At 34.5% G+C, this 12,691-nt stretch overlaps 1 protein-coding gene across 2 annotated transcripts in view; it reads right to left on the reverse strand.

Annotated features, from left to right (window-relative positions):
- Nucleotides 1-649: 649 nt before the first annotated feature.
- LOC145293745 (F-box only protein 7-like) overlaps nucleotides 650-12,691 on the reverse strand; it is a 76,325-nt gene continuing 64,283 nt past the window's right edge. For both annotated transcript variants that reach the window (XM_080140223.1, XM_080140222.1), the window contains 2 exons: nucleotides 3,246-3,359; nucleotides 650-805 (listed from right to left, as the gene is read on the reverse strand). In XM_080140223.1, coding sequence (XP_079996349.1) covers nucleotides 3,282-3,359 — 78 coding nt within the window. In that variant the 3' untranslated portion in view covers nucleotides 650-805; nucleotides 3,246-3,281. The remainder of the gene's footprint in view (nucleotides 806-3,245; nucleotides 3,360-12,691) is intronic.

Genomic DNA, 12,691 nt, shown 5'->3' on the forward strand with positions numbered 1-12,691 from the left:
GAAAAAGAACTTTGTATGAGACACTCTTCCAAAGTGTTAACTGTCTGTCCCCCATCATCAATAATGTATCTCTCTCAGTGTGTAAAAAGAACCGTCCATTCTCACATCTATATCCCTTCTACTACAAATACTGGATTCAACAAGTAATCGTCATTGTCCATTATATGGTCTCCGATATGTACACCCACTATTCAACCCAATATTATAATTATTAGTTTTTGTTTTTTTTTACTTGAAATGAATCTTATAGAATTTAATACAATATGGTAGTAGAGATGTGATAGATGTTTTACATAGGACAAGATGAAAATAGGTCGAGGAGTTGTTTTTGTTTATTCTGAATTTTACATATTACATCATTGTGCATTCTTATCTTTGAGAACTTTCTGTTTATTTTTCCGATGAGTCCATGGAGGAATTATCCAATATTGGCACACAATTATTGATCGTTTTCCGTGAGAGATACAGGTTTTAAAAAAATGTCTGGTAAAATGAATAAAACCTTATTAGCAAATTGTTTATATACATATATATATATATATATATATATATATATATATATATAATTTGTTTCATAATTTGGGTAGTGCATAGATATAAATATAAAAAATACTGACCCAAAAAGTCAATGAGTGTAATAAATAACTAATTTCAAATTCAGGCGCCTTTATAACATTACAGAAATTCACTTTATATCAGAAGCACTTTTTTTTTTTTAGATCCGTATCTGTTCCAGCCATCTTTTTTGTTCATGTTAGATTTACTCAGATTTTCAGGAAACACCTTCAACACTAATTGAGGATATCTGAAAAGAAAGCAGAAATATGTTGGGTGGGAAATTTGTAAAAGTTTGAAACAAATAGCAAAATTTATTTAATATAGATATTCGCGGGAAAGCCCAACATTTCCCAGGATTGAATGATATTTTTGGTTATGGCGTTAAAAGACCATGAATGAACTTTTAGATGCATTTGGTTAAGCAATTTCTATCGTCCACATCAATGACAAAGTCCGTTCGTAATATCAAATGATAATATTTATTTATAATAGTGTCTATACCAGTGGTAATTTCTTCTTCCGACAGCAGTGACGACATTCATTTGTAAAATCAATAGCATAAAAGATAAACAAAACTGGTTAAAAATACATGTAAACAAAAATAACTTTTGAACAAAACATCTGCCTCCTTTTAATTAACCATTTTGGACTCCCAATAGCACTTATTTTTTGTGAGGCAGTTCTTCAGAGCAGTGGTCGTATCTGTCCTTGTTTACAATTCTACAACCTGGACACTCACTAAAAGATTGGAAAGAAAGCTAGACGGCACCTACACCCGTATGCTATGAATAGTGTTAAATATACCTTGGCAAGATCATCCAATGAAGCAGCAACTTTATGGCAACCTACCTGCCATATCTACTATTACTATCAAGGTCTATGATTTGCCAGTCACTGCCAGAGGAGCAAGCAAGAGCTGGTGAAAAATGTATTGCTATGGACTCTACAACACAGGTGCATAAGCATAGAACGACCTCGATCCACATACATCCAGCAAATTGCACATGCCACCAACTGTGATCCTAAAGATCTGAGGCAGCTGATGGAAGTTGGTTTGCTTGTTTTACGGCATATCAACCCTTTTCAATTTATTTAATGCCGAATCCAGTTATTTTGGAAATAAGTTTTTAAGCATCAAGTTCTTTATATCTTTAAATATTTATTTGTAGAGTTTGGTTTGGTTGTTTTGTTTTATGGCATATCAACCTTTTTGGGGTTATTTAATGCCGAATCCAGTTATTTTGTAAAAGGTATTTATTCTTACAGCTCTTTGTATTTTTAATTGCTAGTTTGTAGTGTTTGGTTTGGTTGTTTTATAGTGGATTTTATCGCTCTTGTTCCCTTTCCTGCATAACATGAATGAGTTTTGCAATGGGGGAGGGAAAAGGGTTACAGTATTAATGGTTGGTTCATTTTAAGCTAGGAAACCAGTCAGGAAGTGGGGGAGATAGAAAGAGAAAGGGGAAATGGGAAGAAGGAAACAGTGGGTTGTTGGTTTTGTTTTTGGTTTTGCAGAACATAATTAAGTTTTGCAAAAGGACATGGAAAAACAAAAAAACATCAATGTTAGGTGTATTTCGTCTCAGGATTGGCTGTTGGCTGTTTTTGTTTTACGGCATATCAACCTTTTTCAGGTTATTTAATGCCGAATCTAGTTATTTTGAGGAACGATTTTTAATGGAGTATATTTTTTTTTTTTTTTTACGTCAGATTCTATTTAACCCATAGTTGGGACCCTAACAGGTACTACCACTCCGAGTGGACCTGGGAGCAATGGCAATTAAAGGGTGGCTCCACATTCCCCAAAGCCCGCAAGGTGGGGCCTCACCATCGGATATAGTTTTAGGTCATATCCAGAAGCCAATATCTTCAGACAACCTGATCTGGTAGCACCACGCTGATGCAAGACAGGGATATCTGGAGAGAGAGCGTCACATTGGTCTGAGCAAGGAGCCGGACCAGATAGGTATATTTTTTGTGATTATACAGTTCAAGGTTTGTCCTTGCATTCAGCCACTGTTTTCTTACAGCAAGCGCATTCTAATCATGACCACTTATTTCTCGGTCTTCACAATCATCATAAGGATTGAATAAGAATGCCTAATAGCTTTTTTATTTTTACAATTTATAATATTCAATTTTTAATGTGAGACTCAAGTCAACTGAGCTTCAATTTATGGTCCCTCTTCCTGCGAATCATTTGCAACAAACACTTGTCAAGCTACAACAACTTTCAATAACTTCCCTTACTCTCTACTAGTGTCTAACACTAAATAGAAAATTCCATTAGCAAAGTTTCTTTCCTAGACCTGTATGTCTTGGGAAGACAATACCGCAGGGCTGCTTCTCGGCTGACTATAACATGGTTCTTTTTCAAGCAAAATGTAAATAAGTTCTTAAATAATCAAAACCCAACACAAGTACCACCATTACTGATCATCACAGTCTTGTCTCATAGTCGATTTACCCAACACTCATTAACCCTTGATAAGCGATAATAACTCCCTAATAAAAACAAAGAAATGTATTTTTTACATATAGTTTGTCTAAAACTGAACTTAAACATTTCAAATTACAATCAAGAAAATTTTTTATTTATATTTTCTTTGTAATCTATATAATTTATGGAAATAAGAATCCCGGGCAACATCAAGTAATCCTGTTAATTTATTTAATTTGTTTAATACCTTTACACATGATCACATCCAGTTTTATGAAGCTGATTATCGGATCGAATGGCTCTGGAGAAATTTGCTATATCTGGGACGCTCCATCGTAGAAACATACATTTTTTTAAAGTTCTGAAAAGAAAAAAGGAAAAGAAGTTGCTAAAATTCGGGATAACATTTTTTCAGAACTTTTGTGCCAAATAAATTGCACACACAAAATATTTTTGAAGAATTTAATTTGTTTTTGTTTTCCGGCTTATCAACCCTTTTTCAGTAATTTTTGAAAAAATGTTTTATGTTTCAAATTGTTTACATGTTTCCAATATGTATTCATGGGTTTCGTTTGGTTTGGTTTGGTTGTTTTCTTTTACGGCATACCAACCCTTTTCGGGTTCAGTTAGTTTGGTAAAAGTTTTTATGCTTCAATTTGTTTATATCTTCAAATATTTATTCATGGCGTTTGGTTTGGTTGTTTTGTAGAAGAAAATGATTATTTTGGGCTTTGAAGAACATGATAGAGTTTTGCAAATGGAAAAAAAAAAATAACATCAATGTTTGGTGCATTGTGAGTGAGGAAGCCAGTATCTTCAGACAACCTGATCATTGGTTCTTAATGAAAATTCATTTTTTCGATTTTTGATTTTTGCTCTAATAACAAAAAACACCACAATGCCTACCATATCCTGGTTTAAAGTGGCCTTAGACAAACATTCAAACTGCATGCGGATGTGAATATCTTTCTAGCTATTCACATGATTTGTTGCGCTTTGCTATTTTCTGCCAAATAAATTTAATTTGATAAAAATGCACAAAATAGTTTTAAGAATTTAATTTGATCATAATAATGAACAATGCAATTTTTTTTTTGATGGAAATCACTCCAGACAGGGCATGAAGCCACTTGATGAAAGGAGCTAAAAATATACTACTTCCAGATCAAAAACTTGCCATTGATAAGTGTTAGTAGGAATAGATCCTAACAAAGAGGAAAGAATTACTGTTCTCTAACAACAAATCTCCCCTCTTTGTCAGAAACATAACTCGTGGAATGTGAGGACTAAAGGACAAAATAAGGAAAGCAAAAATTACACGACTGTGGAAAGTAAACCCAAGATCCACTTTCTACTCTAGGTGTGATGGTGACTAAGTGGTTAATGATACAGATTATGAATCTGGGTATGTCAGGTTCAAACGCTAGTAATGACTAAGATCTTTCTGATTCTCTCTCTTCTGATCTTGAGAACGTGGTGCAATGGGGCAAAGAATGGCTGGTTAATTTTAATGCATCAAAAAGCAAGCTTCTCTCCTTTCATCATAATCGCTCTGAACCCCATCACACTCTAACTGAAATGAATGGCTCTCGTCTTGGGGAAGCTCTATGTTTTGACAAGCTTCTAGGACTGACCTTCACTCCTGAAATGGAACACATACATCAAATCTGTTGCCAATATCGCTGGAAAAATGGTTGGATCACTCTACTGCTCCAGTAGGCATCTCACTGCCAATGCAATCCTCTATCTGTATAAGAGCCAGGTACATCTTAAAATGGAGTACTGTTGCGACACCTGGGCAGGAGCTGCCCACCGCGCCCTGTCCAGCCTTGATAGAGCTTAAATCCGGCTTTGAAATCTGGTAAGTGATGCCCTTTTCTCTTCCCTGCAACTTCTTTCCCACAGAAGAGACGTTGCGGATTCCCGATTCCAATTAATCGTTCCAACACTATTTTAAACCCATTATACATACTCCGCATTCATCTCTCAAACTACGTGATCCTTTTGGAAAAACACACACTCTCTCTTTCTCTGTCTTTCCTTTTCTGCCTCTCTCTATATATATCTCTATATATATGTGTGTGTGTGTGTGTGTGTGTGTGTGCGTGCGTGCATGTTTCACTATACGTGACTTCAACATCAGCTTTTTTAATTTCATTTTACCAGAACGAATTATCACCTTAAATAACCTGAAAAGGGTTGGTATGCCGTAAATTAACAAAAAAAGAAAAAAATTCTATTGTCATACTTACTTCACAAGAGGAAACTTTTTATAAAATTTACTTTTTTTTTACATGAAATATAATACACCAAAGTTTTCTAATATCTCACATTTAACGTTAGATTTTGTAAAAAGTAAATAATAGTATTTAAACTGACTGATCCTAACTGTCCAATTTTTATTTGTAATTATTGTACTATGTTATTGGCACTATAATAACGAATTTCACCACCATTTATTTTAAAAGTTGCCTTGATAGAGTTCAAAATAGACTCCAAATCCTAGTGGGGGATGCCATTTTCCTACAGAAGAGATGTTGCGAGGCTGTCTCTGCTTTATCATTATTTTCTTGGCAAGTGCTCATCTGAGCTCCAATTTATGCCCCCCCCCCTGCCAAACTTTCACAAAAAACACTCGTCTATCTAAAAACACTATCAATAATTTCCCCCACTCTTTATCTGTGCTTAAACTTAAATGTAGATTCAATGAACAAAGCTCCTTTCTTAGAACTGCACACCTGTGGAACTCTCTTCCATTTGCCTACTTTCCAGCTGACTACAATTTGGTCATCTTCAAGTCCATTGTAAACAAATTTTTGATGAGGCGTCTCCTTAATAATCCAATTTACAAAATTTCCACCACTAATGATTACTACATTGTCCCATTGACTACTGTACACTCATTAACCCTTATCCTCGAGTGGTCTTTGGGCCTTGATAAGTGATAATTCCTATGTAAAAAAACAAAAAAAACTGAATAGTATTTCAGCTGACATAAACTTTCATTCTGATTAGCTAATTTTTATTTGTTATTGTTGTTCCATGTTTTTGGCATTAAAACAATGAACTTTACCACCATTTATTTTTTTTTTTTTTTAATTTCATATGGTATTATCATGTTGACGCACCAGTTCCCGCTAGATCACTGAAGTTAAGCAACGATGAGCCTGGCTAATACCAGATGAGTGATGCTGTATAGGATGATGGTACAACATTACTATCAAAGGAAAAGTTAGACACTTCCTTCCCTCCGCTAGTCTGTGGGAGACCTCTGGGTGAGGTTAAGAACCTACTTCAGCCCCTCCCCTCCCCCCCCCGATCAGGGTAATGTGGGGTCATAGAAAGCAGATGATTGCTGTAATACGGAAGCAATCAAGAATAATTCTGTTCATGGTTTCGTATCTCATTGTGCTGGGCAAAAGATTCCTTTGAGTACAATGCTCAGGACAATTGCACAGTATGGCCACTGCTCGGGCAGAAAGAAACTGCAACCTACTGTCTGTACAACTTCAAATAAAGCTGTGGTAATACATCAAAACACTTTTGAGAAAACAGCATGGACAGAGTTGTGAATGATGAGCAACAATGAATTCATGAATTCCTCGAGGGAGATAGATAGATAGAGTCATAGCCATCAATGCCTGAACCACGCAGGACACCATTTGAAGCCACACAAGTTCAATTGGTAATATGAAAGCATTTTCTAATGAGACTGAAAAATAAAAATCAGCAAGGGGATAACTCCTTTGAGAATGCCCAAATCTGGTATCATTCATGGCATATAAAATGGTGTTTGACCAAATCATAAACAATATCGTACCCTTGAGAACAACTATAATGGCATCATATAAGACCACAACAGAAAGATGTAGAGGTGAGCAAGAAGCTTACTTGGTAGAAAACGATGTCATGGATGCAGACCATCAGCCTACTCTCGACTGAGCTCCAATCTATGCCCCCACCTCACCAAACTTTCACAGGAAACACTTGTCTAGCTGAAAACACTATCAATAATTCCCCCCACTCTTTATCTGTGCCTAAACCTAAACGTAGATTCCATGAACAAAGCTTCTTTCTTAAAACTGCACACCTGTGGAACTGTCTTCCAGTCGCCTGCTTTCCAGCTGACTGCTATATGGTTGTCTTCAAGTCCAACGTAAGCAAGTTCTTGATGAGCCGTTCCACTTAAGTAAACAAATTTATCGAATTTCCATTATTAACAATTACTATATTATCCAATTGACTACTGTACACTCATTAACTCTTATCCTAGAGTGGCTTTTGGGCCTTGATAAGTGGTGATGCCTATTGTAAAAAAAAAAAAAAAGAGTTAGACGTTCCCATTTGTGATTGTTATACCATTTTATTGCCGCTATAATAATGTACTTCACTATAGATATTTTGTTTTTTTTCCATATGAAAGCATTTTTTTTTAATAAGACTGATAGTGGGGCAAGTTATCTCAATATTCCATAAGAATCTTTCACTTAGTGACAAAAAAGCACCAAAATTGGCACAAATGACGTTCAGAACATACATTTTAAGAAAAGAACGTTAGCCATTGGAAAATTCAAGATGGCTGACAGTTTTCAAGATGGCTGCAGAAGCCAACCCGACAAATTTCAAATTTAGTGCTTGTATCACCAAGTGAAAGATTGTTTCAGCAATCTGCCCCAGTATGAAAAATTAAAATGATCTCGAAAAATAAGTCATTTGTCCCCATTCAAACTAAAATTTTATTTCTTTTTCTGTATGAGTTTAAAAATGATCAAAAAGAATTTAAAACTAGAGTAACTTTACTGCATCCCAAGCAACGCTAGGTAAGTAACAGTAATAGGATGATGCCAATATCTTTTTTCTAATTCTGATACAATTACTGATTCCGATTATTTAAATCACTGAATGTTATAACTCAGTAAGTGCTGCAAACAAAAAAATGGCTAAAAACGCTGTTAAAGTTTCGTTTGGTGGGTATACTGTGCGTTAGTTGATTTCTACCAATGTTCCAGTCTGAATTCGACCATAACTACTCTTGTACGTATTAGAGGAGGCTATGAGGAATGAAATAGTATACTAACTCGATACTTTGCCATGATGGTGCTTACCGAGTTATGACATTCAGCACCTCATTTTGAAACTTTTAAATATTTATTTGTACATTTATTTTTGAATCTCTTTAAAAACCTATAAAATAGGTATGCAAGGGGACCACAGTTTCATATCTGTCCTATCAATTAAAGTAACCATACAAAAAAAGTCTGGAAATATTTTTAAGGCACTGCGTATATAGTTTTGCAAATGTAAAAAAAAAAAAAAAAACACCTGTGAGTGGGTGATTTATAGATTTTAATTTTAGATTTTAGTGGTAGATTTTTTTTTTTTTTTTTTTTTTTACACAGTGATCACCACTTATCAAGGCCCGGAAGCCACTCAGGGATAAAGGTTATTGCAACTTAGTGTGGAGATTTGATGAAGTGTTTACTTAAGGGGGGCGGTTCATTAGGAATTTGTTAACATTGGACTTGAACACATCCAAGTTGTAGTCCAGTGGGAAGCAGGCAGACGGAACAGAGTTCCACAGGCGTGCAGTTCTAAGAAAGAAGCTTTGTTCATGGAATCCACGTTTTGATTTAGGCACAGATAAAGAGTGGGGGAAATTTTTCACAGTGGATTCGGCTAGACGGGTGTTTTTCGTGAAAGATTGGCGAGGGGGGACCAGAGATTGGAGTTCAGACGAGCACCTGCCATGGAAATAACGATAAAACAATGATAGGCTCGCAACGTCTCTTCTGTGGGAGAGAGGTTGCAGGGTAGAGAAAAGGGCATCCCCCACTAAGCCACGAAATCTATTTTGTACTCTGTCAAGGCAGGATAGGCTGTTTTTTTGCAGCTCCTGGTAGATTATAATGAATAAATATTTATCATTTATATCATTAATATCAGCAAGATAAAATTGAGTTTTAAACAAAAACAAAAAAAAGAATCGTTTTGGGTATCGGGATAGGTGTGGCACTATTTCCTTGTGCCACTGTTTCTAACACACTCTGCAGCATGGACGGGTGGTAAATTGTCCATGAGCGTAGAGATACAAAGAAACCCCTTCCCATAATCCCCTTGCTATCTTTCTTTTTCTTTCCTGCACGACCACCATGATGTGAGGACGCATATTTTGTCTCTCCGTAAATGAGGGGGGCACCCCCTCCCTCAACACTAGTTAGGGTAGTTTAGTTAGCTTCGAAAAGCCTATTATCCATTTTTAATCGTAAAAATGAATTGTAAATTGTTTTTTGTAATATATATTGTATTTCTAATGTAAAATAAAATAGTTAGTTATACCTTATGTATATTACAATTGTGTCGCGTGTCATTTTTCTTGTGTCTGCCATGAATGCCTTCATAAATGTCTGAAGTCGAAAGGCGGCCCTGAGGACAAGGAGATGAAGATTCCCACCAGAATGCCACCAGGGTGAAGAGATCATCTTGAGAAAAGAAAGGAGCCACACCCAGATCCAATATCTCAGGTATGATTTTCTTCTTGTTACTCAGACCCTAATGACTGGCCCGTCTTCATGTCTTCATGAGACCGCTTTAAGACATTTACTATAACACGTCTGTCGGTCACACCTCGGTGACCGGCTGATAGTGGTATAAATGGTGCCGTGACCAGGATTGACCCTGGTTAATTACCAGACGGATCTCGTCGCATCTGTGTCGCAGTATAAATGTTGCCTTAAGACGCAGGATTGACCCTGGTTAATTACCAGACGGATCTCGTCGCATCTGTGTCGCAGTATAAATGATGCACTATGACCAAGACATATTGTTTCCCAGCATGGAAATAATTTCGACTCTTAAACCCACGGCACAACCAAAAATAATGACCACTAGACGAATCGAATAAAAAAAAAATGGTCCACGGTCTTTAAAAACGGAAAAAACTATTATTTCTGGCAAAATTTTTAAAAAATGGCAGACCAGTACACACGCGCACAAAAAAAAAAAAAACGCACTCAAAAAGAAAATTCAGAACCTGAACAAAAAATTGTCTTGCACCTACAAAAAAAAAAAAAAACAGTTTACAAAGGATCGATTTAAAAAAAAAAAAAAGAGTATTGAAAGTAACCCTTCGAAAAAAAAAGTAAGAAATGTGTCCCACACAAAAAAAAAAAAAAAAAACAGAGATGAGAAAAAAGTGTCTCTAGAATATGCAATATCTCTTTCTCTCTCACGCTTTCTCTCTTTCTGTCTCTCTCCGGATATATATCGATATGTGTGTATATCTATGCATCTTGTTATTACATGAAAAAAAAAGAAAAAAATCCTTCAAACACGAAGCTCGAAAAATAAATTTAAAAAAAAAAAAAAAAGGAAAGAAAATAAAGGATACCTAACATTTTTTATCTGATCTTTATTTCAGGTTTATAAAAATATAGGACTTTTTAAAAAATTCTTTTGACTTTGCAAGTGTTAGATTCAGATTTGAAAAAATAGAACTTTTACATTACATTTTATTCCATGAACAGTTGATGTGTTTATTTTTCAGGTTAGGTAACAATTAAAGCTGAAACATAAGGGGCCATTTTTTTTAATTGATAATGTTTCTTTTATTGATGTTTTGTCTGTTTAAAAAGAAAAAAAATGTTACTGGTAAAAAAAAAAAAAAATTGGGGTTAGATAATATGAAAGTTTTGTGTTAGAATGTATTTTACAAAATTGTTCAAAATAAGATTGTTTTTCTATTTTCTTATTTTTTTTTAAACTCGTAGAGATGTTTAATATCTACCTGTCACTCATTTTTTAAAACAATGGCCGCACATTGGAAAGATAAGCGAAGATGACCTCGTCATGGTGTTTGCGAGGGTGTTAAGGAATGGGTGGGAGAACAACGCTAGCTGCCTCTCTCTCTCTTCTTCTTCTTCTTATCTTTCTCTCTCATTCCCTTACCTTTTAGGGTCTATGAGGACGAGAGAGAAAATTGTCGAAGATTTTTTTTGTTATTACGTAATGATATCATGAGGGTGGTAGGGTGTGTAATGGCATCGCTCTGTCTCTATCCCCTTCTTTTCCCCCTCAGTCTCTTTCTCTACTCTTGCGTTTTAATGATTGTATAGCTAAACCCCCATGGCTGATTGCAGGAGGACATATAATAACGAATTAACTTGGAGTTTTTTAAATTTTTCTACCAAGTTTAAAGAACAAAATTATTTATGCTTCGTTAAATTACATTAAATGATGTCTTCAATTGGTTTTTATTAAAAATAAAAACTGAGACGATTATTCAAACAGCACTTAAAGTACTTTTTTGAAGTCTTCGAGTGTTTGGAAAAGCCAACTGTTACATGATTACGTTAATTTTTTAAGAGTTCTCTGAAATGTTCATAGTTGTTCTTAAAGAAAAAATTACGCTATTACATTTCGAATATTCTCTGAATTTTTAATAATTTCTAAGGAAATATTGTTTGACTAACGAAAGAGATTTTCCTGAACTCTAGATGATTTTAAGGAAGAATTATTCGAGCAAATTCTTTAATTTAAGGTTTATTTGAAATTGGACCGTATGATAGGGGTCCCTGAAATATTGACTGAGGAGTATATACGTAAAATTGAATTAATTATTAAGAAAAAAAAGATTTCCTCAGTCTAGAAAGATCTCTCTTTAATTGAAACTTTAATTTTTTCGAGCTGTTAACTATACAGTACTGGTCGTTAACTAATGTGACTCCCAGGTGTGGCGGGAGTTTATTAATTCGAAATAATCCTTGTGAGTGAGTTTAGGAAAAGAATTGCTTTTAAATGATAAAATAATTACTTTGGAAAATAAAGTTAATTAACGTGAAATGTTTCTGAATTCGAAATGACCTTGATAATGACCTATAAGAAGAAATGATTTTTAAGAATCAATTAAATAACTTTAAATGTACACTGAATTTTAAAAATAATAATTACGAAATGAAAAATTTGGGATGTTTCTGAATCTCATTGTGAAGGGTGAATTGATTCAAAATGAATTGTCTATGATCTTTTCGGAAGATTAATTTTAATAATGAACCAAATGTTTGGAATAATTTTTGAATTGTATTACGAAAAATGGGTCTATTCGAAGTTTATGACCTTTTGAGAAGATTGGTTTTTATAATAATAAATGAATTACTTTGGAAAGAAGTTAATTAACATAAATTGATTTTAACGATGAACCAAAATACTTGAAATAATTTTTAAATTTTGGAATTAAATTTTAATGATCTTTTGTAAATCAAGTTTTGAAAAAATACATATACTTTTTAAATGTACCCTGAAATTTGGGAAAAAGTTAATTATGAATGTAATAACTGAAATGCGTTTGCATTGTGTAAACAAATTCTAATTGTGACCGAGGTGCTCTGAAATGATTTTTTAAAAATGTTTTCTTTTTAAGAAAAAAAATTGTTAACACCCTATTTCATTGATTTAATGTATACCAGGTTTCTGAATTGTTTATTTTTGGAAATTTTTTCCCCCTAATTGAGTATTCTAACTCATGAAGGCTGAGTGCCCTTCTTAGTTAATTCTTTATATAATTAATAAATATTCCGTGGTGGATAGTTTTTATTGGTCGCTCGGCGGCAGACTCCTTGCTCTAACAGAATTAATTGGATTAGAACCTCTGAAGACCAAGGTTTTACTAAATCCATATAGGTCGGCGTGATGAGGTCA

The sequence above is a fragment of the Euprymna scolopes genome, chromosome 15 (assembly GCF_053919585.1).
Source record: "Euprymna scolopes isolate OS-2025 chromosome 15, ASM5391958v1, whole genome shotgun sequence".
In the NCBI taxonomy this organism is placed as follows: Eukaryota; Metazoa; Mollusca; class Cephalopoda; order Sepiida; family Sepiolidae; genus Euprymna; species Euprymna scolopes.